Below are 25,196 nucleotides of genomic sequence, written 5' to 3'. Positions count from 1 at the left end.
ATAGTACTATCTTTTCATTGCATCGGTGCCAACTGGACTCCAGAAAAGACGTATTTAATGTCCGAGATTAAAAATCTGAAACCTAATTAAATGCGAATATGGTCCGTATGGGTCCAACTTTAGGTGTAGGTCCCATACTAACATACCCACAATTTTCGGTACTTTGGCTCCGCAACCCACATTTTTGTTCCAATTTGTCTAAAATTTGGCAAGCGACATTTTCTCAACATGGTTGTTGTTGTTGTAGCTGTGTGTTGTTCATTAAGGTGACAGCCCTTGTCGATGAAGGACTCCATCGGGTCAATCCGGTGCGCAAAACCGCTTGCCATGGGATTGCCCGGCATGGTAAAAGTATATTCGAATCCATGGACGAATCGAACAATATTTCATAGTAGCCTCTCATATAAGGGTACATTTCGCAAATCAAGATTTTTGCGCCGAATTTTGCGAAGTCTAGATGGAATATGTAAAAGTGATAGACCCCAATTTGGTAAAGGCCGTCTGTTTTCATGTTGATTTTCACTTTTGAAAAATGATCTTTGATAATGCCGGATACATAAAAGCAGATAGAATAGAGGAAGTGATAAAGAACAAAAGTTCGTTACTCACATGTGCAATAAAATGTGATGTTCCAGTTTTAACGTTCAGAGTAACATTAGTAGAAAGTCGTCTAGGTTATTTAGACCATTTCATGCCTTAATTCAATTACAAAAAAAGGGAAAAGTAAACGGGAATGTAATAACTTTTGCAATAAGCCATATTGGCTTAAAGATAGACCCCCCTATCTTTTGATATAAAAATGCGCCAATTTAGCATTTTAAATTCCTCCTAATAACTCTCCTTTATGAAAATACAAATAAATTATTATATCTTCACATGGCATAAGTCTACGAGACTTATAGGAAATAGAAAATTATTAATAATATTTTGGAAATTTTTTGTTAAAAAGTCGAAACGTCTACCTTTGGCAAAAGTCGACTTTTTGCAACAAATATGCCCAATGTGGAGCGATCGTGAATTTTAGAAACCTTAATCAATGTGATGAAATGACCAAATAGGATCAAAAGAAATTTTCGCAAATATTTCATGATAAAAGGGATTGTTACGGCTCTATAAATGAAAATTGGATAATAATGTACTTGATGTTATATCAAAATCTTAACCGATTTCCACCCTTTGCAGGGTGACATTATCTGACACTTGGTCATCAGTATATATAGAGGAGAAGTCCCCGAACCACTCAGTACCGAACAACGAGACGATCCGTAATGTGATCTTTTTACCTTTACCTCTATGCCTTTTGGGAAATAATCAGTCTGTGTTGACTGGGATTTGAATGAATCCAAGAAGTTGCTTCAACCAGAGTCATGCGAAAGAACATCTGGTGGTTCACGCAGACAGGAAAGACAGAAACCACGATCGGAGACAGATACATACAGTCGAAACTACATAACTGTGATGAGCATTAGTAAAAAAACTCGCTTAAGTGAGACTGGATAGAAACATATATTTTTGGCGTTATTCAATGCAATTGAATTTTTTAAATGAAAATCGCTTAACTGAAAATACCGCTACTATACAAGTTTTTACATCCCCAAATTCCGTTTTCATATGAAAATGAAAACGGATAATTCGCAAAAGTATACTTCGATTGATCGCCAATTATTGCATCTGACTGTTAAAAAGTACGGAACAACAAACCCCATGGCAGCCGGTTGTACGTTCCGGATTGACCCGATGAAGTTTTTCATCGGCAAAGGTTTCCGTCTCAAAAAGTCGCAAAAAATGTTTAAGTTTCAAAAGGTCGCACAAAAGTTATTTGAAAGTAAAAAGGTCGGAAATTCCGACTTTAGTCGCACAACGGTTACACTGTACACGACCACATGTAGACATGTGGCTACAATAACTGTACACGACAGATGTTATCACTCTAAATGGACAGCCATACAGAAAGGACAATATATGAATTATGGCAGCAAGAGCAAATGGAGTAGTGGATTGTCAGTTGAGACGACATGCTGATGGACAAACTGCAAAGAACTCGAACTCATGCGAAAACTTAAGACGTGTTCAAGTAAATATGGAAATTTTATGGCTATAACATTAACTAGGTAGCTGCTTTGTGTTGCTTGGTAATAATGCATCAATCTGCGTTAACTGTGTTGCATGAGCTAGTATAGCGCTTTAACATTATGAAGAAAATTTGATTGTTTTTGACAGATAAGAGTGGAATACTTTATTTATCTCCAAAAAAAACGAAGTCATGAAAAATCGTCAACATCAAAATTTACCAAAAATGTTTCAGGGTGACTCGGCATAAAGTACAATGTCGACACTGCTTCAGTGTCAGCATAAGTACCGGCATCCTTGGAATGAAATAATCGAGAAAATATTTGCCATCCCTTTAAGAGGAAGAAATGAACTTGGCAAAAACAAAGTTGTACACGTTCATATCATTCATAAAGCCAATAAATATTTTCTCAACAAAATGACTTCTAGCAATATTTTCAACACTTGATTGATTATTTTTATTTTTTTCAATCAAACTTATTACCAAACAACTGAAATGCATACCTTCTCGATGAAGGGCAAAAATAATAGCATAGCTGTTTGAGTGCAGGGAAATCTAATGAACTACTATCAGCAACTAATGTAATAAGTAAAGCATCTACACTCGCGGTGGCAGCAGCAACTGGTTACATGTGGTGTTTATGTAAAACCAATGTTATTAAGATCGTATTACAAATCGTATGTGATATATAAGGTGGCGCTGCGCCCATGAGCAGATTACAATCGTAATAAATTTCGAACTGAGTTGGTGAATTACACTCTCAATTGTGGTGAATAGCTAGGCGGCATAATAGAAAACTGCAGAAAGGATAAGCGTTGCTATAAAATAAGTGTCATGTCTTTTTTCAAAGGGAAAAATGCTGTTGTCACTGGAGGAGCTAGCGGTATAGGATTACAAGTTGCAAAATTACTCTTGCAACAGGGAGCTGGGGTTTGTTTGCAACAACGCTAAATACTCAAATCAAAATCTAAGTGTAATGTATTTTTTTTTTCTATTTTGGCAGAAAGTGGCTATCTTGGACATTCAGGATAACTTGGAAGAAGTGGTTAATATGCGATCAAACTTTCCTACACAAAACATTATCGTAATCAAAATGGATGTGTCAAATCAAAAAGGGATGGATGCAACATATGAAGAGATTTCAAAAACATTTGGTCACCTAGACGTTGTGGTAAATGTTGCAGGACTCTTCAACGACCAAGAAGTACAACGTACATTACTAGTCAATCTGGGAGGCATGATTAATTCTACTCTGAGCGCCCTGAAAATAATGAGCAAAGAACATGCTGGCCAGGGCGGTATAATATGCAATATGTCCTCGGTTGTAGGTCTGGATCCTATGTTCTTAGTACCCGTATATGCTGCCACAAAAGCCGGTATAATCAATTTCACTCGCTGCATGGGAGTAAGTTAAAATTTTAAGAAAAACTTATTGAGTTCAAAATTGATTTTTGTTTTTTTTTTTCTTTTTGTCTTTGCAACAGAATGATATTTATTTCCAACGAAGCGGTGTCAAGCTCATTACAGTGTGTCCCGGTGCCACAATAACGGATATGTTTACAAATTTCACCGAAAAAATTCTCTTTCCTGAATTGGGCGATGAATCTTATCGTGTTTTAGATCGTTTAAATAAACAAAGTGCTGCGGATGTTTCCCGGTGCATACTCACCGCTTTGGAAAAACAAGAAAATGGAGCAGTTTATATAATTGAAGGCAAACGTCTATTTCCATTAGAAATGAAACGCTATTGGACCGGCATTGAGCAACAGTTAGGGGAATAAAAGGTTTCCAAACAAAACTTATAGTACATAAGTTATAGTGATAAGCACAGATATGAAGATGTTAACATATTTATTGTAAATGGGTGAAATAAAAAAGTTTAAAACAAATGACTTGTACATACCATAGAGAGTTTGCCACTCCAAGTTTTGAAATCTTGTATCAGGTTCGAATGAACATTTTCTCATAAGTTGGCCTTTATTCATATAAAACTTAGCCAATCGATTATCATATTGTAGCGTTCCCCTGTTTTGAGGCCACACAATTAGTCATCTCTCCACGTAACCAATACCTCATCCGTACGAAATCGTTGTGTAACAAACGAATCTTCAAATTCCATTCGCGTGCCCGACTTGAACATTTCAGCTCCGGCATGGGCTATCATGAGGCCGTTGTCAATGCAGTAACGCTCGTCTGTGGCAAACAACTTGCCTCCCCGTTCTTCGCACATAATGCGCATCATATCTTGCAGTCTCTCGTTGCACCCAACGCCGCCAACAATAAGCACCTGAAAAAAAACAAAGATCGTGTGAATGTGTTCGCTTGTTTCCATTTGACTTTTTTCTCAAAGATTGAGTTGGAGTAGTTGAAAACAACCATTGAATGAAGCCTGAAAGGACTTATTATTTTTTGAATAGAGCTAATTGATGTTAATAAGTAAATGAAGAAGTATGTAGTAGGTAGTGACCGAATGTAGCCCTCTAAGTAAACAAAAGTAAATTCCAACCATTAAGTTCGTCTCGAAAGCTAAATAAACACCGCATGAAAAATGATATTCGCCCTAACAGGCAAACAAATTTGAAATAAATGCAAACTTAAAAAATTTTATTAAATGTAGTCAACTAATGTTACTTGATTTCAGAAAATTTACGAAAAAAGCGCAAACACACACACAATTGTTTTAATTACCTCATTGGAATCACAGTGCGCCATAGCACGTTCTGTTATTTCAACTAGCATTGCAAATATGGTTTCCTGGAGCGAGTAGCAAAGATCAGCTTTAGTATATTCCGGTTCATCCACGTCCTCAGCTTTTTTTCTTTTATTTTTCTTCTTGCTTGGATCTGCGATCTCTTCAATATGTGACAGCAGGCCCGAAAAGCTAACATCCATACCTTGAAGAAAAACTCGTAAGCTAAGGGCTGCAAGAAAGGGCTTTGCAACTAACCTTTAACCACATAGGGCAATTTCGCAAATTGTTTGCCTTCTTTTGCCAATTGTTCAATATTATATCCTGGGCTTGGGTCATTTGAAAGCTTTATAATGCGGGCAAATCGATCTAAGCAGTTTCCAACAGCGATATCAATTGTCTCTCCAAAAATTCGGTATCGCTTGTTGGAGTATGCAATAACTTGCGTATTCCCTCCACTGACATACAAAACAATAGGGTTTTGAGCACCTGTTATAAAGCGGCCCATTTCAATGTGACCTATGCAGTGGTTGACACCCACAAGCGGCTTTTCCCACAATAGAGATAATGTACGTGCGACAATGGCGCCGACCAAAAGTGGTGGCGCCATTCCTGGCCCCTTTGTATAGCAAATAACTTCGAGGTCGTCTGCCGTAATATTTGCTTCTTTCATTGCTTCCTTGACAAGGCTTATGATGTGATCACGATGATGTTTAGCAGTTTCTTTTGGTAGAAAACCTTAAAAAGTACATAACATAATTAGATCAAATTAATCCGGCTATTTTATACTTTTTGTGCGCAAACCCATTGGAATTGCGAAAATATCTGCAATGATTCACGTGCAAAGAGCAACAAGAATTACCTTCGCCGGGAGGTGTAATATATGTCCGCCTAACATTTGATAGGACTTCGCCATTTCTGCTTATTCCAATGCCAATTTTATTAGCACTTCCTTCGATACCCAAAGCGCACACCATAGTTACCGGAACAGCAAACTAGAGATCTGAATGTCACAGTGTACGATGATTTTATTATTATTTATTGCAAGCTATTTGGCTCATACACTATAGATTTCCTATATTGAACATCTGTGATTTTGCTAATTAATTAATCGACTCGTTTGTGTGAATACGTCTGCGTCACGTTACGTATTCGTTTGTGTCTGCGAAATAAATAAATTGCACGTTAACGTTAACATTTAAGTTTATACTAAGCAAATTTATACAAGGTAATGTCCGTGACGTAACGACAACGAGTTTTGCTTGTGTGTGTATTATAGTTAAGAACCATAAAACACAAACATTGAAAAATGGCGCGAACTAGTTACATACTCAAAATCAGAGTTGCACAATCACTGATTTTGACAGATAGTGCACTCAATATTTTATTGTTGGGCAACTGCCTCTACCTGTAAATGAATATATCTTGACAGGTAGTCACCCCGACCACAAAACCCGCTCAAATAAGCATATTCGATGATAATGACAAAATGGAACTCAAGTGAAAGGAATTCAAGAATAGATTACGAATACGGTCTGGGAGGGTCCGCTTTGTTGATATCCGAAGCGCACCCTCCTCTTACCACAAAAGCACCCCCAAAAACTAACTTGAACTGATCAGGATAATATGGGGCTTTGGGAATAGAGAAGGAATTTGATACTAAAATTGGGTCCAATTAAGTATCTAAGGTGCGTTCCCCACCCCCTCAAATGCAAATTATTGGCGAGTAGAATACGAATATGGTATTCAAATTTGTGTCAAATTATATGGACCGCCATTCTCCAGAAACCCCTTAAAAACAGGCGTACAGACATGAGGCGGCTTTTAGGGGAGGGTCCGTCCCCTTCCAATACCAACAAATAAATGTCCTATTACTCCTTCTAGACCAACTTACACAATCTTTGAAAATCGTTAACCCGGCACGGAATAGCTGTAATTATTTGCGCCTTTAAATAACCAATGGCCACCCTGTTCCCGCTGCGATCGGTCCTTTGGACCGAAACGAACTTGCTCACCTGCAGGAGCTTGACGAAGATCCCCACCTCCACATGAAAATGTGGTTACAATAACAACATCGTTAACTTTTCTGTTATTGCTTTTAACTAAGCGATTTTCGTTAAAGCAGTTTATAGAATTCCACTACTTACCTCATAAAATCATCCCACCTACTTGAATCGTCCATGTTCAAGCAATTGCACTATTTGAGCGATTTTTCATTTCGTGTGCTTGGTACTTTAGAACACATCACTGGATGTCAAACACCGTTTCCATCAGCTGATGGCTTGAGATCTCATGTTGTGTATCTGAAATAATGCACACAAAAATATTTAGTTTTCGATAACTTTTCCAAATTCAGGCTAATGAATAAAAGAACGACATTTATATTAACCAGATTGTAAAAAAGTATATTTGACATTCCTCAAAATGAGTTCGCCATCAGTAAAAAATAGTGATTCCACCAACAAACAACGAAAATCTACAAAAAACTCAACAATGAAGTCTACTAATTTGGATACCAGGGCAGAACTTGCAGACCTTATCAAGAAAAAGGCGGAAACTTCTGTGAGTCCCCAATAATTGAAATGTACTTTGCATTATAACATTTATGTCTATAGGAACAACTAGCCAACTTGGAGAGACAAATTTATGCTTTCGAAGGATCGTATTTGGAAGACACTCAACTTTGCGGTAATATTATTAGAGGTTGGGAGCGGTACTTAACATCGAATAAGGCCACTAACTCAAAAGCAGACAAAAGAAACAGAAAATTCAAAGAAGCCGAACGTTTATTTTCGAAATCCTCCATAACTTCAATGGCCATATGCAATCGTAAGAAAAATGATAACTTCTCTTTTTATACCTTCCACCATAGAATAGTGTAGTACTAAATTTTCTCATTGCGCTGTAACACCTCGAATTGATGGTTTAAAAATAAGTATATTATTGGTCAATTTGACATTTTAAGCCATTCTAGTCCCGTCCATCGCATGCTTCCTAGTAATGCTAGCCACAGGAAATTATTTAAAACACTCAGACATTTTTATATAGGTACATCTTCAGCTAGAGGGCCCAATTGCTATGCGATTTGCCAGACATTATGCACTATCGATTTAAGTTAAGACATTCTATATCTATGCCAACTTTGATCCAAATTGGTCAATTAAGTGATACGTTATCTCGATTTAGCTTCCTTAACTTCTAAAGGGCGAAATATTATCCGCTTCAACTGGCATTTCATCCAAGTGTTGTCCCAAATAGTCCATAACCTAATATAGCTCCCATAAAATTAAAGCTTATATTGAAGATGACGAATTTGTCCAGGCATGGAATAGCTGTAAGCACCACACAGGCTGGAACTTTAATGTCCTATCTGTGCGGTGTTAATATCTGTCAAAAGAAGCTGAGCTACCGGGCGCGTCCAGGAGAGTCTCAGTGAGAGGCCCGTGGTGGCACCGGCTCTTGCTTAAGTTAAGTAACCAATGGCCACCCTGTCCCCGCGGCGATCAGTCCATTGACAAGTTTGTTGTTAAATATCCGTAAAGCATAATTCAAATTGGTCTAAAATATTAATTAAATATTATGTCCACCTGAAAGAAAAAATTCTAATCAGATTTGGTTACGATGTTGTTGTTGTAGCCACATCCGCTGTAAGTATATAGAATGATTCCATCTAAGGTGATTGGTGTCATGGGGTCCTGTGTTGCATACACTGCTGATATTGGGGATGGTATCGTCTAACCTTGAGCGATACGAGTTTAGTTGCAACATCCACATTCTCCCACTGTCATGTCTCGCAGGAGGTTTTCAGTGAGATGGAAATTCGAGTGATTATTTTGGTGGCAGCTCAAAAGATATTGTTTAGAGAGAAGCTTACTACGATCTTTAACTTTAAGTTTCTTTGTCTCCTCGTGTCGATGTTTATCATCTGTAGGTTTGGTCTGACGACGGGATGAGGCCTCCCCCAAGATCTTCGGGTCATTTACTGTCGGAACTCTTTGTCCATCGACTGTGACTTTAAGTTATTAGGAGTTTTTATTTTCCTTGCAAATAGAATTAGTTTCCATTATTTAACAAGCTCAACCTATGATGGAGGGTAAATAGGATTCAGCCCTCCGAACTTTAATAGTTTTTACTTACAGCTGAACGAGCTAGCGAATCCGATTCTGTAACTAATGAAGATTCAAGTGATAATCAGATAGCATTGAACCAAAATACAACCACAGCTCATGATGGTGCCACCTCTATTAAAAGTACCGGTAAGGACGACAAAGCTGATCGTGCATCTACACCGCAAAGAGAAACCAACAAGGAGCCGGGAACACCAAGTGGGACTTCCACAAAAAGTAAACTTACGTCTACATCTAGTGTAACGGCCAAAAAAGGTGGTCATGTTAATAAAAAAATTCGGCATCGATGATTTATTTGTAGATCATCTTTCAACATATTCAACTAGTTTTTAGTATCAATTTTAAACTTACTTTCATGTTTTACGTTGTTTTTAGAGTTCACAACCCATTTGCAACAAGTCTCATTTCATTTTAATTTAAATTGACGTAGATACTTACATTTAAATTAAGGTCCTCGAATTATTTCGCACACAAATAAAGATACATGAATTAAGATTCTCAAGTCTTTAGTTACAAAACAAAAAAGTATATAACTAGGCAGATTACCAAGAGGGTAACAAACATCCCACCGAACATAATATATTTGTCTTCAACAAAACGCCTTTCGATCAATTTCATAGTATGATTGGACAATCCTAAAGTACTACCAATTGTCATAAGCCGTTTTTGAGCTCCTTTAAGAGTGGTTCGCTGATTAACCAAACTGGATAAGATGTTGCTGCCGGTTGATATCATTTCGTCAACACCTTGATGGGCATTGCCCAGTTGTTGGTTATGTTGCAGCGCATAATCAAGGTCCAAACATGTCTCTGTATTGTTTGCTGTGAATCGGTGACTTAGAAGCTGTTCCCTTTCAGATAATTCCTGTTGCTTCTTTTGTCGCTTTTCCCTATACATTTGAAGACTACTTTGCAAATGTCTGACATCGTATTTCAATTGGTCCACTCTCATCTTTGAAGATGGTCTTTGTGAAGCCGGAACCTTATAAAGTAGTACATCTAATCGATCACAGTTACTGTAATGTATTAAGAAAATAGTAAATGTGTACAATCATAGTAAATGTAGTAATACGAACGTGTTGGCTTGTGTTATTTTCATTTGTATTTCATTCTCGATATCATAGCTGTTGGGCTGGCCTGCCGTCTGAACCAACCTTTGAAAGCTTTGCTCTATTTCTTTCAAAAGATGATTTGTTTGATGATACAGTGCTTCCATTTGGAATTGATGGCTTCATGCAGACTATAATCTAAACATACAAATAGGTTTGTTATGACGTGTTTCAGTCATCAATTAGCTATTGTCAATTAATACTGTCCAAAACTACCGATAATAACCGGTATTCAACACATGAAGTGTTGCATTTGAATTTCGAAGAAGATTTGCTACAAATCTCCCCAAGTAGATTTGCTACAAACCTCCCCAAGTATTGGGTTGCCCAAAAAGTAATTGCGGATTTTTCACATAGTCGGCGTTGACAAATTTTTTTAACAGCTTGTGACTCTGTAATTGCATTCTTTCTTCTGTCAGTTATCAGCTGTTACTTTTAGCTTGCTTTAGAAAAAAAGTATATTTGATTAACGTTCATTCTAAGTTTTATTAAAAATGCATTTACTTTCTTTTAAAAAATCCGCAATTACTTTTTGGGCAACCCAATAGATTTGCTCACACTGAAAATGTATCGGAAACCCCGTTGCAAAACACGAGATTTCTGAAATCTCTTCGCAAATTTAGATTTACTCCAAGTGTAAACATGGTTTAAAGCCATGGTACAATTAAAAGGTAGAATCATTAGCACAACAACAAAAATTTACCCCTAACGAAACTACCTTGAGTAGCATAAGCCGTAAATAGAAATGTCAAAGCAGTTTTAGAAATAAACTTTGTTTTACAACTTGTCTTCTTCAAAGGTGTTTTAGATTTGTATTGTCCTCATTAGAACCAAGATACATGTATTCATTTACAGGTAGTGGCCCAACAACAAAATATTGGGTGCACTATATGATAAAATCGGTGATTAGTGAAACTCTGATTTTGTGTAACTAGTTGGCGCCATTTTTCGTTGTTTGTGTGTGTTATGGTTCTTAACTATAATACACATACAGAACCAAAACTATTTGGCAGATAGTGCACTCTGCGAAAAAAATTTGTTTACGGTATAATACTTGGTAATCTTCCCTCTCCCATATTTTCTGCTCATGTACGCATACTTTCTGCACACGTACACTCATCAGCTTAATGGCAAGATTTCGGATTGCACCATATGATTTATTGTTGTTGTACAAATGAGATCATCTTTAATTGTTTTAAATAACGAATATCGTTTAGTAAAATATGTCGACAAAAATCGTTTGCACGAACGATTATATTATTCTCTAATTCATCGTCAACATAAATCGTTATCTATTTTGTCTCTGTGGCAGCCCTACCCAATAGCCGTAAGAAATACACGCTTCCACGCTTCCAAAATAACAAAAGAAAAATACTCTAAAGCAATCGTCAACATAAGTATAAAATAATTGTTCATCGTTTAGTTAACTAATTTCTATTCGTTAGCGAAAACAGCTGATTTTAACGATGTCGATTATTGTTAGAAGTGGCTACTGAATACCAAATGCGTTAACTTTTCTGTTTTCGCCTTTGAACTAAACGATTTTCTTCAAAACACTTTACTGTCAGCAGCTGTTCGCGTGAGACCACTTTTTTAAATCCGCCTTGTATAAGCAAATGGGACCCACACCTGTAATTGTTGCGCCACGGCTTTTCTATTGTAAAGATTCCAATTCTTATCGTCCAATCTATCTCATTATACAACATTTTTCAAAATATTACTGGCATCCCTATTTCCACCTGTTTTCACTTTTGAACTTTGTTCCTTGACATTCCATTGATTTAGACGGAATAATAGAAAATGGCATCGACTGGACTTTTAGTAGTGTCCCATGTAAAACGGTTTGCTCAATCTTTGAAAGCTCTCCAAAAATACGAGTATGTAAATTCCCTATATATACATCTCAACGTGCCCCCTACAAATGTTCCCGTGCCATCATATGGTCGTCTGATATCGCAGTTATATGTCGATGGCTCTCGCTTCATTGACAAGGACTTGAATATCTTGATCGGCACATTGAAGACCCAAACTGCTAGTATGCATTTAAAACCTGTTGACTTAATTTTTTCGGATGCTCACCATCCCGAAATTTGCGAGAGATTGCGTCAACAATTACAGATAGAAAAACCAACAATTTATTTGCATGGCGATGAAAACACAAATGATTTAGCAGAGTATCAACAATTAGGACCAGAAGATAAAATACGGGCTTACAATAATGTAGTATTGGGAGGCACTTTCGATCGCATTCATTTGGGTCATAAAATTTTCTTATCGCAAGCAGTAATACGAGCTTGCTCTAGATTGGTTGTTGGCGTAACGACATCCAAGTTGACGAGAAGTAAAACACTACACGAGCTTATTTTACCAGTAGAACAACGTATAGAGAATGTTCGTTTGTTTCTCAATGAAATTGATTCCACACTGCATTATGAAGTGGTTCCAATTGACGATCCATTTGGTCCCACAAAAAGTGATCCAAACATGGACATGATCGTTGTGAGCGCTGAGACTTTGAAGGGCGGAGAAAAGGTTAATGAATTGAGACGACAGAATAATTTGAAACCCTTGGATATATTCTGCATAGATCTAGTGGATGCTTCGGACAGCAGTGGGCCGAAGGAAAGCAAAGTAAGCTCTAGTAATACGCGTATTGATTTATTGGGAAGTCGTCTTAGGAAACCAGAGGTATGTATGAGAATATAATATAACCGTTGTAACTCATTTTATTATTTTAGCCAAGGCCGTACCTAACTTCAGAACCCTACATTATTGGTTTAACAGGTGGTATAGCTTCAGGAAAAAGTAAAATGGCTCAGCGTTTGCGGGGTATGGGAGCTTTTGTGATAGACTGTGATAAAGTAGCTCATGAGATTTACGAACCCGGCCAAGTATGCTACAATAAAGTTGTGGAAGAATTCGGAGATAGAATTTTGGATGATTGCAAACGCATAGACAGGACAAAATTAGGACCAATCGTATTTGCTGACCCACAAAAACTGGAGAAATTGAATGGTATAGTCTGGCCAGAACTCATGGTAGAGGTGAAACGTAGAATACGTGCTTTAGTCGAAAAGAAGGAATTCCCAAAAGTGGTTGTTTTGGAAGCTGCTGTGTTAATTAAAGCTGGATGGGAAAGAGAAGTACACGAAGTGTGGTCTATGATTATTTCGCCAGAAGAAGCGGTTCGACGTGTCGTTGAACGCAATAATATTTCAGAAGAAGACGCAAAACGCCGGCTGGCCAGTCAGCCAAGTAATAGTGAAATTGTTGCAAAATCTCACGTCGTATTTAGTTCGCAGTGGGATACCAATTTTACGCTAACACAAGCTGAGAAAGCTTGGCAAATGTTAATGGGGGAAATAAAGTCTTCGAGAGAAACAAGTAGCAATTTATAAGGAAAGTAACACTTATATAAACCTTTTATTTCTTTAGAGCCTGTATCTCTAGACCATTCTTTTAGTATTTAAACGTTGCCTCTTTTTCATTGTTAAATAATTTTAAATTGTAGACATATTAACGTGCATATCAATTCAGAGTTTTATTTTTGTTAAGAAAATTTTTGTTCAGAGAGTTGTACTGGGTCTAATGACTCTCTCCTTTTTTGCCGGCCACCCGCTTGAAATCATTCATCTTCGTTGTCAAGATTGGTGATCCAATAAAACCCAAGTAATCCAGCTGCGTAACTTCTCCTCCTGACTGATTATTTTTTACAAAAATTTGTATATTCTGCACGTTTTGGAATTTTACGAAGCGTAAATTTACAGGTGTGCCCTCCAAATCCTTTGGATCCAAGCTGAAACGAAGGCTTAATTTTATTTGTCTTTTCTTAACTTTGTACTCCAGTACTTACGTCAAATCTTGGACACTAGTCATAGATTCGGCTTGATCAAAATCAACAGTGCGTGGCTGGTTAATAAAAATTTTTATTTCTTTGGGTCCCAATTGAGGTGGGGCTTTAAATTTCAGGGAGTGTATTTTAACGACTTGATTGAATGTTATGGACAGAATTAGCTGTTCGTCACAGTCCGATTGCAAATATCCGCCACTGCTAGTCAAACAATGACTTAGGCAGTGATCATCGGCCTCATTAAGGCATTCACACTCTTGTTTGGAGATGAAGGTATTTAATTCCATCTGCACGGAAAAAATATTACTTTCTTTAAGGTCTTGATAAGAATATACCGACTAATATCTTACCAATCCTTGTCCATAGTCCTCACCTGCATCTTCTCCATCACTTCCTATGTGTTCTTGTATTTTGGCTTCCAATGCATTAATATCCGCTCCTTGCACGCGATCAATTTGTGTCTGAAAATAAATCAGTATGACTGATTGGGCATGCTCGGTTTGTACTCATATTCTTACCCGGTTTCTGTAGAAAATGAAAGTGGGCATTGCACTAACGCCCTGACTTGCAGCTGTATCTTGGCACTTATCAACGTCGACTTTCAAGAATACTGCTTTGGGATATTTATTTGGTAGCATTTCGAAATGTGGAGCAATTCTTTGGCAAGGACCACACCTAGAATATTAAAAAAGTTTAGAATGACAAAGTTTTAAAATCATTTTACGTGATAGTGCACATCAAGAATATGGGACTTTACAACTCAAACCAGGAACACAAACAAACGTCATTAGGCTTTGTTAAATGCGAGCAAGATCGAAACAAATGTTACTCTTACCAGGAGGCTGTAAAATCCACAACCACCAATCTTATTCCAGCGGCAGACAATTCAGATTGGAAGTGAAATTCATCATTTATTACACGTACACTCATTTCTTGCGATATTGCGATATAGTTATATGAAGCAGCAAAATAAAAGGTTTTAGCTGAATCATTAAACCTCATTAAATAAAATAGCAAATACTCCTGTGTGAATACGTCACCGTCACGTTACGTATTCGTTTGTGTGTGCGAAATAAGTAAATAGCCAGACGTTCGCGTTAATATAGGTGTGTATGAATATATCGATCGATTTTATTGTTATATTTATCGTCAATAAAAGTAATTTTTTATTTCTTCCTTTTTTACAAGGCGGATTTAATAAAACCCATTAAATCCGGATTTAAGGCTTTCGTCAGCTGATTTTATAAATGGAAAACAATTCGGATTTAAATAGCAGTGTAAACGGGGCTTAAGGTGGTCTCACGCGCACAGCTGTTAACAGCCGGCCAGGTTATGGCTGGTACTTTGTTCGTTTTTCGCAACATTTTTTCGTGATTACTCTTTTTAGATAATAGATTGAATGAAACAAACAAACTTGCTGATTGCATTCAGTAGGACATTCCCTCATTACCTATGAAAACACTTTCTTAAAGGTATTATGTTTTCATTGAGATTTCTTTGTGTTTCAAAAGTAACCGTAAAAAATATGTGTTTTCAACTGTGAAAAATGAATGTAGTACCAGCCTTTAGACGGTATTAAGCTGATAGATTTGCATTCTCTTTGTTGTTATCTTCCTTCTCGAATATTCTCTGCTCATGTACGCACACGTATACGCTCACAAATTTCTTATGTGTGTTGGCAAAACCTCGATCAGCTTGATGACAACATGGTTGATTGCACCATATGTTTTGTGGTTGTTGTACAAATGAGACTCGGAAGAAGAAAATATTTGTATATAAATAAATATACTTCTAACATAGGTTGAATTGAATTTGAATTATTTTTGGCTAATAAAGAACATATATGATGTAATTAATCGTTTTTATTTTCTTGCCATTCATGTGGCATGGAGCTATTAAAACATAAATTTTCATTCGTAGTTGCAAGAAAAAATTCAACAATGCCTATATGTCTTTGATCTGCGTATCGCCAACGAAATTTCTACAACGGTACCGGTAACGAAAATTTCGTTTAGGATATGTCAATGCATTTCTTATGGCAACGAAAATTTCAAAAATCGCAATAAAATATTAATTTTTGGAATGGTTGTAAAGCACGTTGTAAGCATGATCCATTTGACATCTCCTGCTGATGATTTTTCTTGATCGAAAATTAAATTGCGATACGGGAAACCAGTCAAAGTCTTCCAACAACAACTCACTTTTTGATGACTTTTTAATGTTTTTGTTATACTATTATTTGAATAGATAGCATCAAACAACGGTCTAAAGCCGGACAATATCCTGTAATGGAATCTCAATAAGATTTTAAGACCAAAAAAGAAAGCACAAACAGACAATTTTAATTTTTATAAAAATGTTTAAATTTTTTTGGCTAAAGGCTGGTACTACGTTTTTCGGAAAATTTTCCGTGTTTCATTCTTTCATTGTTTTGACAAAGTTACCACATTAGATTTTTTTGGGTTTCTTTGGCCAAAATGCAAGATTTACTAAAAGCTCTATCACACTACATGTTCTTGTCTTATGACATGTCAATTTTTATGTATCATTCGTATTTCATTATGTGTGGCAAAATTACCAATTTACACACGATTCGTCATTTTTGCTATCACACTAGTATGTTTTTTTTATATGACATAACCTAAAAATGTGAGCAAAAGCTGATTTTTTATGGCAGTTTGTATATCTTGTAAAATTCCTAAAATTTTCGATTTTTGTACATACAAATGTGGGTGTGTGGATCCTACTCAAATGCATGCATGTTGTTTTAAAAAAAGGAAATTAATATTGAAATGAAGCAAATGATATGAAGAGTTGAGTTTAAGATATGGGATGCCCATTCATTGGCCTATCTATCATTTGAAGCCTTCATGTTATGTAAACCCCCGTTTTCACTGCCGTTCAAATCCGGATTTAAAACATCATCTATTCGGGCCGCTTTATGAAATCAGCTGACGATAGCCTTAAATCCGGATTTAATGAGCAGTGTAAACATTGGTTAAGTGGACATTTTCTGGATTCACAAACTCTTTGGTTACAATCAAGATATATTCATTTACAGGTAGTGGCAGTTGCCCAACAAGAAAATATAGATAGCACTATCTGCCAAAATCAGTGATTAGCGTAACTCTGCTTTTGTGTATGTTACTAGTTCGCGCCATTTTTTGTTGTTTGTGTGTGCTATGGTTCTTAACAATAATACACACACAAACAAACAAAACTTGTTGACAGATAGTGCACTTCACGAAAAAAATTGTACTCAGGTGTTTACGGTACCTGGTAGTTATGTCATGCTTACAATATCGTTAAATTGAACTCAGCTGTTTGCTGTACAATACCTGCTTTTATATGTCTTGCAAAAAATACAAATGTTTTAAAGTCACTGTTATGATTTGTCGCGTCGGAGCCGTTGCGCCGTCGATTGAGTTTTAGCCAACCGCCGTAGTCAAAGGAAAATACAGTAAAGGTGTATAATTTTATATTTTATATTAAATAACTAATATAAGGAGAACTTGATGTAACAGAAAATGTCTCGGCAGACAAGATTGGACCCCAAAAAAGTGGTAAGTTGTGAGAACTACAATGTGGCGCTTCGCATCGGCCCACTGAATAAAAGTACAGATCATTATCTCGTAAATATCATTAGACTAGCCTGTAGAGAAATAAAAGTGGCCGCCCTCACTAAACAACGTATCACGATTTTACAGTAGCTTTGATTTCACCGTGATCTAATAAACAACTTGGCCAGTTTTTGGAAAGCAATGGAAATTCCTGTTGCGAATCAGCAGCAATCTCAAAATACAGTCCAACTTATGTCAACTAACGCCAGCCTACCAGCTAATCAAATCCAAGTAATCCCAATGATGTCCACAGGTGGAGGAGGGGCCCAGATTATTATAGGGCAACAACCCCAACAAGTGCAAGGACTTCAACAACAGCAAATTATCCCCTTACAAGCTAACCAACTCATGGCCCAACCTATGCAGTTGATGCAGTTGCCGGATGGGCAAACATTGCTGTATCAGCCATCAGTAGTTAGTGGAGAAACGTCAGCCTCTAATACCGTTCAACCCCAGTTTATTAATATTAATGGCCAACTAATGCAAATTGCTACAGCAGCAGTTCCCCACACTCAGCAGTCCTCGGCTTCAGCACCGAATGCGAGTTCTACACAACAAATAATAATGGTACCACAATCTAATACGGCGGGCAATGTTGGAGTCTCCACAACTTCCACACGGGTGGCTACGCCAACTCCTGCGCAAACTGGTACTGTTAGTACAAATGCAGTTGCTCCGCCGATGACCGACTCCAACTCTGCCGCAGCTTCTGAGGACTCACAAGCGGCTGGAGCGGAAGCTGAGGAGGAACCATTGTATGTTAACGCAAAACAATATAAACGTATTCTGATACGTAGACAAGCAAGGGCGAAATTAGAGTCACGAATACCTAAGGAACGGTCTAAGTATTTGCATGAATCAAGACATCGTCATGCAATGAATCGGGTACGTGGTGAGGGCGGTCGCTTTCATTCTGCACAAGAAAAGGCAGACATGCACCAAGGTGCGGGAGCTGATGATCATCAGCATCAGATGGTTCCCACCAGAGCTTCACTACCTCGGGCACCTCCACGTGTCATAGCACCATATCAAGGCAGCAACGCACCCACCCCAAATATAACAATAACACCCATTAAGTAGCATACAAGTGCGCTTACTGAAGCGCCAAACTTTAATATGCAAAGCCCGGCCCCTTTTTTTACGTACAGTTCTTCAGAAGGAAACATTATATACAACACTTGTAAATAATAATTATAACACTAGCCATAAGTATCGTAAATTTTAAGGAAAAAATTAAGTTCGTGGCTCGAATTACATATATAGGATATATTCAAAACTCCTTCCTATCCCACTTGTTCATAGAATTCCGAATTTCTAACGCTAACCTATGGAGCATTGGTTACCCAAATGTTGAGAGACATAGAGAATGTCGAAGATGTTAATAAGCAACTTGAGCGTATAGGCTACAATATGGGAATGCGTTTGATCGAAGACTTCTTAGCTCGTACTTCGGCGACACGCTGCTTGGAAATGCGGGAGACAGCCGATCGAATACAGCATGCATTTCGTATCTACTTGAATGTACAGCCAACGATCACAAATTGGTCTCCTGCCTCCGATGAATTTTCTTTGCAGTTTGAAACCAATCCTCTAACAGAATTCGTAGAGTTGCCACCAGACCTTACAAATCTAAGATATAGTTCCATCATAAGTGGTTGTATAAGAGGAGCATTGGAAATGGTCCAATTGGAAGTGCAATGCTGGTTTGTGCAGGTACATTTAACACCTCTACAACTTTTATTTCTAATTTTTTTTTTAATTTAAATTTCTCGACATTTTTAGGATCAATTAAAAGGTGACAGTGTTACCGAAATCCGTGTGAAGTTTATTAGACGTTTAGAAGACGCAGTGCCAGCTGGAGAAGACTAAAGGGTATCTGAAAAATATGTTGAAGGATTACTTCCTTGTACCCAACATTATGTATATTTAACTATTGCGGCAAGTAACCGAGTAAGCTTCATTCCAAAATAAATAAAACTTCTTGCTCCATCGAAAATATATTTTCGTTTCGTCTTACTACAGAAATTTGTAATGAAATGAAAACAATACAGCAGCAGTTCAATAAAATCTAAATCATGTATTAATCGTATAAATGGTTGTCATATTAAATCGGTCTTAGATGGCGGACAATCTTAATCCTATTATATGGAAAATTAAGTATTCAGAACACTTTACATTATACTACTTTATGTTTAAATCAGGCGGGAAAAATGTATCCGCTCCGGGAAATTTTTTTCCGCTCCGCTCCCGCTCTTGCTCCTTTACTTTTAAATAGACTATTTGGTTGTGAATGTACTTGCCCCTGACCCATGAAGTGATATGTTAATTTTTTCATTACGCTTACAACATCAAGCAATATTCAACTTGGATTATATGTATTCTTGATCGCCGTCTATATCGGACTATATCCTTTTAAAGCGATCTCCTGGATTGATTTCTTGAGCCTCTAGAAAACGCAACTCTTATCCAATTTGGATGAAATTTTGCAAACCGGTTTCTTTTATGTCGTCCAACACTTTCATAAAGTAGTCTCAATCGGTCCGTAACCGTCCACGTATGATCTGATCTCCGATTTTACTTTCTAAGCGTCTAGAAATCGCAATTATTATTTGATTTCACTGAAATTTTGCACAACGATTTCTCCTATAAGTATGGTTTGAATCGGTGTCTATTGCTCCTATATAAACAGATCATCCGACTTTACTTCTTAAACATATACCGGAAGGAATTCCTAACCAAATCAAAAAAACATATAACGCATTAGTTTCGGCCGTGTCGAGCTTGGATACTCACCACCATGGTTATATTTATTATCATATTTTATTATAAACCTACTATATCTAAATTAATGTCCAAATATGGGCAGCTTTGGATCATACTCGGTCCAGGCACCGAGAAATTTATATAAGTCAGAGTATAAAAGTTTAAGGAAATCAGGTAGTAAATGAGGATTTTATGGTTTAAGATCCCAGATCTGTAGATCGGTCCATTTGGAAGCTATATCCAAATATGGTTTGATATGGACCTCACGAGGTTCGGATATAGGGTGACCAAGTGCAACCCCATGCTTCAAATTTATATCAAAGTGTGGTCCGTTCTGAACCAATTTTGGTTCGGACAAAGGAAAATCTAGTCTAACTCTGTGTTCTAAATTTCAGCAAAATAGGAAAATACGGCCGTTTATAGGCTTAAGTCCCTAAATCGGTAGGTCGGTCCATATGGCAGCTATATCTTATTATGGCTCGATATGGACAATTTTCGGTTCGAATATCGGGGGCCTTAGTACGGTTTAAAATTTCAATGAAATCGGATAATAAATGCTGCTTTTATGGGCTTAAGACGCTAAACCGGAAGATTGGTCTATATGGCAGTTATGTGGAATTATGATCCGATTATGCTCGTTCAAGAACTTGACCTGCGTATAGACAAAATATGAATCTGTGTCGAACTTTAGCTCAATATCTCAATTTTTGAAGGGCGTGTATCGTGATTACAACCGACGGACACGCGGACGGATAGACACACAGACATCGTTAAATTATCTTAGAATTTAACGACGATCCAGAATATATACATTCCGATTTGTTGCAAACGTAATCACAAAATGAATATACCTCCTTTCCTATGGTTATGGGTATAAAAATTCATGGAGTTTGTTGCTCGATCCTTTTTAGTCTCTGCATATAAAAAAAAACTTGACAAATGCTATCAATGGTGGATGATATACAAGATTTGGCCCTACCGCACTAAGTTCGTTTTAACTTGTTTTGACATTAAGACGAAACTTTTTAATATATTTTCTAATAAGTTTTCGATAACGATTTAATGAACGTTAACTTTAATGCAAATTTGCCCATGAACATTCCATTAAGGAACTGGGGCAAACTTCTCACATATCAATGAGTGCTGCCCGCTTCAATTTTAAGCTCAATGATAAGGGACCTCCTTTTTATAGCCGAGTCCGAACGGCGTGCCCCAGAGCGACACCTCTTTGGGTTTTTACATGGCAAAGAACCTTACAAATGTCACCAGCATTAGGAGGGGATAACCACCGCCGAAAAATCTTCTGATATTCCCGCCAGGATTCGAATCCAGGCGTTCAGCGTCATAGGCGGACATGCTAACCTCTGCACTACGGTGCTTTAATTCGCCAAAATAACAAGTTTGTAAACCAAAAATGTGTATTTTAAAGATTTTTATTTTGTGTGAGCGGAGTGGATTTAGAGATTGGAAAACGCTACGGATTCAAAAGATTTTGCTCCCGCTCTGGCTAAAATAGGCCGGACTATATCTTCATGTAGCTCCCTTACAGAAGAATATTCCGATTTAACGTCTTGAGAACACTGGAGGCTCATTTTCATCAGGGTCCTGATTAACTTACGTATGCGGTAATTCGATTTTATAGGTGGTGTTGGTGTTAAATTTCAATATTTCCGGTTCAATAAAAATATACGTAATTCAAAATAGAGAGACCCGGCTCGGGATGACTATGAGCACCACCCAGGCTTGAACTTTAATTGTAAACAAAAAAGGCGTTTTTTTAGACGTTTTTTCCATTTTTTTTTAGTAAACAAGAACATTAAAGTTGAAACTTGATCAAAATTATAGAATAATTGTAAATTGTGATATGTTCTAACTTCTTTCCTATATTTACTTTTCTTTCTTTAATTGGCTATGACAGAACATTTGTCTCATTAGCCAAACTAAGGATAGATTTCCAAGCGCCTCGATATTCTGCGCTCCTTCCCTAATCTCTGACACTTAGTTTTTCCACAGTGCAAAAAACTTCTTCACTGGAGCTATTCATTCATTCGGACAACATGACCTGGTCAAAGTAGCCGTTGTATTTTGATGCGTTTAACTATGCTACCGTCGTCATACAGTTCGTGCTTCATACGACGCCAATACTCTCCATCAGAGCAAACTGGGTCCTAAATATTTTATTCTCAATGTTCTTTATTTAAAAGGTTATTTGTATAAGAGTCTTGTAGATAATTTTTTAATTCATATTTATATGGGCCATTGGATGGCTTCAAATTACATGTATTAAATAAAATCAAATCGATTTCAAATTTTCCGAAGAATCTTTCCATCTTCCCATGCCTCGGAACCATATAACAACACGGATAGTATCAGTGTCTTGTATAACATTATCTTCGTCTGCCGTGAGGTGGCCTTGCTTGCTTGATCCAAAGTAGCATCAAAACTGGTGTTATTCATTTCGGTTAGGGCGGTGCCGAGGTAGATATGGTGGCTGTCTATCTCAAAGCTGTTGTTCCCAACTTTCGCCATTTTCTTTATCTGCTCGGTTGTATAAAATGTTTTGGGAGTTGACACCAAACATTTTGTCTTATCTCCATTTACGCCAGACTCTTATCTTTCCCTTTCGATTCTTTTTAAGGCTGCAGTTACCAGTTCCGTTTACCGACCTATGATACCGATGTCATCGGCATAGGCGAGTAGGATGCGTTTTCTTGTGAGTAGTATGCCACAACTATTTACATCAGCATCTGGGATAAGCCTGCAGGCTATTTAAGAGATCACACGATATGCTGTCTCCTTGTCTGAAACCCAGTTTGGTATTTCCTATTCTTACTGAAGAACGTGTGTCAGCATGTGTCCTACTGCAGTCTTATTAATATGAAATACCTTTGAACTTAGAGGACTGTCGAAAGCGGCCTTATAGTCAACAAAGAGATGGTAAGAGTTGAGCTATCCTTTTTGGGTCCTTTCCAGCATTTGGCGCAGTGTGAACATCTGGTCCAGGGTGGATTTACCAGGTCTAAAGCCGCATTGATAGGGCCTAATTATCTCACTGACTTTAGGTTTCATTCTTTCGCACAGTGCGACCGAAAGTAACATGTATGCGATGGGGAGGATACTTATGCCTCTAGTTGGTACATTCCGTATTGTCTCCTTTCTCGTGTTACGAGACATAGTATGCTGAGGTTCCAATCATCGGATATGCGTTTTTCTAGCCAGATCGCGCAGACAAGCTGTTGCATACGCCTTATCGGCGTGTCGTTTCTGGTCTTAAATAGTGCAGCGGGCAATCCATCGGCTCTTGCCTTGTTGTTATTCAGACGGGTCACTTCTTGATACTTGGGCTTCTTTCCTATATGGTTTTGCCAAAAAAAATCATATAAATAAACAAGTATCGTAAGAAAAGGACACTATGCTCTTATGGGCCAAGAAATAGAAAAAGTTCAACAGTGTTTTAAATTGAAAATAAAATGTTTATTTATTATATTTCCCACCTTTATTTTTTTTTTGTGTTGATTTATTTATTTACACTTTATCTCGCTGCCGGACTATTATCGGCGTCAATTGATCAAAGTCGCCACACATAATAAAAGGTTTCAAGTTTTATTTTGGCTGCGTTGTCGAACGCCAACTCAACCGAACGTTAGTTGCTACCCATAAGCGACCCATTAATATAAATTAGATTATCCCAAAAAAAAAAAAACAAAATTATTTTTTTTTGAAACGAACACCCCCCATTTTTTCCTTTTGATCTCAGTATGCAAAATATGAAATATTATGGCAATCGGTTAATGCTAACCCATGTTGAAATGACGTCCGAACTTGGATGTAGTATTTTCAGCCATCCACTTGAGAATTTTAGAGCCAAGAATTCATATGACATCTATGGCTAAAATGTGAACTGTACCCTGCGCCTGTGGCTACATCACGTGTACGGTTGGACACAGAAACTTGTCTTTATACGGTTGGGCCATGTCCGTCTGTCCGCGTATTCTTCTCTGCCGTTTGTCCGTCTGTCGTTTTTTTGTAATCAAGGAGAAGAACGCATTTGTTTGTATCGAAGTTTTAGCGAAAATGCGCTTTCGAAATGAATTGGACTAACCAAGTTCGATTCTTTTTTTTTATACTCCAGCAATTCCTTCTCGACGCACAGCGAAATTGGATTATAAATGTGGCTTTTATGGCGCTAAGACTTTAAAATGAGAGATCGGTCTATATGGTCGATTCTTTTTTTTATACTCCAGCAATTCCTTCTCGACGCACAGCGAAATTGGATTATAAATGTGGCATTTATGGCGCTAAGACTTTAAAATGAGAGATCGGTCTATATGGCAGCTATATCCAAATCTGAACCGATCTAGGCCAAATTGAAGAAGGATGTCGAAGAGCTTAACACAACTCACTGAAAGATGTCAAGGGGCCTAACACAACTTACTGTCCCAAATTTTAACAAAATCGGCCAATAAATGCGCCTTTTTTTGGGCGCAAGACCTTAAATCAAGAGATCGGTCTATATGGCAGCTATATCCAAATCTGGACCGATTTGAGCCAGATTAAAGAAATATGTCGAAGGGCCTAACACAACTCACTGTTCCAAATTTCAGCAAAATCTGATAATAAATGCGCCTTTTATGGGTGCAAGACCTTAAATCAAGAGATCGGTCTATATGGCAGCTATATCCAAATCTGGACCGATTTGTGCCAAATTAAAGAAAGATGTCGAATGGCCTAACACAACTCACTGTTCCAAATTTCAGCAAAATCGGATAAAAAAGAGGCTTTTATGGGCCTAAGACCATTAATCAGCGGATCGGTCTATATGGGGGCTATATTAAGATATAGTCCGATATAGCCCATCATCGACCTTAACCTGCTTATGGACAAAAAAGAATCTGTGCAAGTTTCAGCCCAATATCTCTATTTTTAAAGACTGTGGCGTGATTTCATCAGACAGACGGACAGACGGAT

The 25,196-nt window shown here is 37.5% G+C and overlaps 7 protein-coding genes across 10 annotated transcripts; 4 read left to right on the top strand and 3 right to left on the bottom strand.

Moving 5' to 3' along the window:
- The first annotated feature begins 2,777 nt into the window (after positions 1 to 2,777).
- LOC106090516 (fat body protein 2) lies at positions 2,778 to 3,969 on the top strand. Its single transcript, XM_013256741.2, has 3 exons — positions 2,778 to 3,001; positions 3,075 to 3,476; positions 3,556 to 3,969. The coding sequence occupies exons 1-3, from the start codon at positions 2,906 to 2,908 to the stop codon at positions 3,850 to 3,852; spliced, it is 795 nt and encodes a 264-aa protein (XP_013112195.2). The 5' UTR covers positions 2,778 to 2,905; the 3' UTR covers positions 3,853 to 3,969.
- Positions 3,906 to 5,845, bottom strand: LOC106090508 (probable tRNA N6-adenosine threonylcarbamoyltransferase). The gene is made up of 4 exons (XM_013256728.2): positions 5,623 to 5,845; positions 5,019 to 5,498; positions 4,760 to 4,965; positions 3,906 to 4,358 (listed from the first exon to the last, which is right to left on the bottom strand). Exons 1-4 carry the CDS (start codon positions 5,735 to 5,737, stop codon positions 4,116 to 4,118), a joined length of 1,044 nt encoding a protein of 347 aa, XP_013112182.1. The 5' UTR covers positions 5,738 to 5,845; the 3' UTR covers positions 3,906 to 4,115.
- A 1,178-nt stretch (positions 5,846 to 7,023) lies between these two features.
- Positions 7,024 to 10,146, top strand: LOC106090607 (chromatin modification-related protein MEAF6). Its single transcript, XM_013256854.2, has 3 exons — positions 7,024 to 7,322; positions 7,376 to 7,589; positions 8,900 to 10,146. The coding sequence occupies exons 1-3, from the start codon at positions 7,185 to 7,187 to the stop codon at positions 9,175 to 9,177; spliced, it is 630 nt and encodes a 209-aa protein (XP_013112308.1). The 5' UTR covers positions 7,024 to 7,184; the 3' UTR covers positions 9,178 to 10,146.
- LOC106090598 (probable Golgi SNAP receptor complex member 2) lies at positions 9,377 to 10,197 on the bottom strand. Its single transcript, XM_013256842.2, has 2 exons — positions 9,963 to 10,197; positions 9,377 to 9,902 (listed from the first exon to the last, which is right to left on the bottom strand). The coding sequence occupies exons 1-2, from the start codon at positions 10,100 to 10,102 to the stop codon at positions 9,398 to 9,400; spliced, it is 645 nt and encodes a 214-aa protein (XP_013112296.1). The 5' UTR covers positions 10,103 to 10,197; the 3' UTR covers positions 9,377 to 9,397.
- A 1,513-nt stretch (positions 10,198 to 11,710) lies between these two features.
- LOC106090494 (bifunctional coenzyme A synthase) lies at positions 11,711 to 13,527 on the top strand. The gene is made up of 2 exons (XM_013256706.2): positions 11,711 to 12,683; positions 12,734 to 13,527. The coding sequence occupies exons 1-2, from the start codon at positions 11,796 to 11,798 to the stop codon at positions 13,391 to 13,393; spliced, it is 1,548 nt and encodes a 515-aa protein (XP_013112160.2). The 5' UTR covers positions 11,711 to 11,795; the 3' UTR covers positions 13,394 to 13,527.
- On the bottom strand, positions 13,512 to 14,859 carry LOC106090502 (thioredoxin-like protein 1). Its single transcript, XM_013256717.2, has 5 exons — positions 14,681 to 14,859; positions 14,364 to 14,520; positions 14,196 to 14,306; positions 13,849 to 14,132; positions 13,512 to 13,791 (listed from the first exon to the last, which is right to left on the bottom strand). Exons 1-5 carry the CDS (start codon positions 14,845 to 14,847, stop codon positions 13,581 to 13,583), a joined length of 930 nt encoding a protein of 309 aa, XP_013112171.2. The 5' UTR covers positions 14,848 to 14,859; the 3' UTR covers positions 13,512 to 13,580.
- Positions 14,860 to 17,193: 2,334 nt separating this feature from the next.
- On the top strand, positions 17,194 to 19,549 carry LOC106089773 (trafficking protein particle complex subunit 3). Of its 4 annotated transcripts, XM_013255780.2 has the most exons (3): positions 17,261 to 17,408; positions 18,768 to 19,178; positions 19,248 to 19,549. In XM_013255780.2, the coding sequence occupies exons 1-3, from the start codon at positions 17,373 to 17,375 to the stop codon at positions 19,332 to 19,334; spliced, it is 534 nt and encodes a 177-aa protein (XP_013111234.1). In that variant the 5' UTR covers positions 17,261 to 17,372; the 3' UTR covers positions 19,335 to 19,549. The 4 variants fall into 4 exon arrangements, with proteins under 4 accessions (XP_013111225.1, XP_013111216.1, XP_013111208.1 ...); XM_013255771.2 differs by lacking the exon at positions 19,248 to 19,549 and having other exon boundaries at positions 17,194 to 17,408; positions 17,556 to 18,860; XM_013255762.2 differs by lacking the exon at positions 19,248 to 19,549 and having other exon boundaries at positions 17,194 to 17,408; positions 17,492 to 18,860.
- Positions 19,550 to 25,196: the final 5,647 nt, after the last annotated feature.

The sequence above is a fragment of the Stomoxys calcitrans genome, chromosome 1 (assembly GCF_963082655.1).
Source record: "Stomoxys calcitrans chromosome 1, idStoCalc2.1, whole genome shotgun sequence".
NCBI classification, from domain to species: domain Eukaryota; kingdom Metazoa; phylum Arthropoda; class Insecta; order Diptera; family Muscidae; genus Stomoxys; species Stomoxys calcitrans.
Note: the sequence above shows the minus strand (reverse complement) of the source record. Positions and strands in the feature narration are given on the sequence as shown.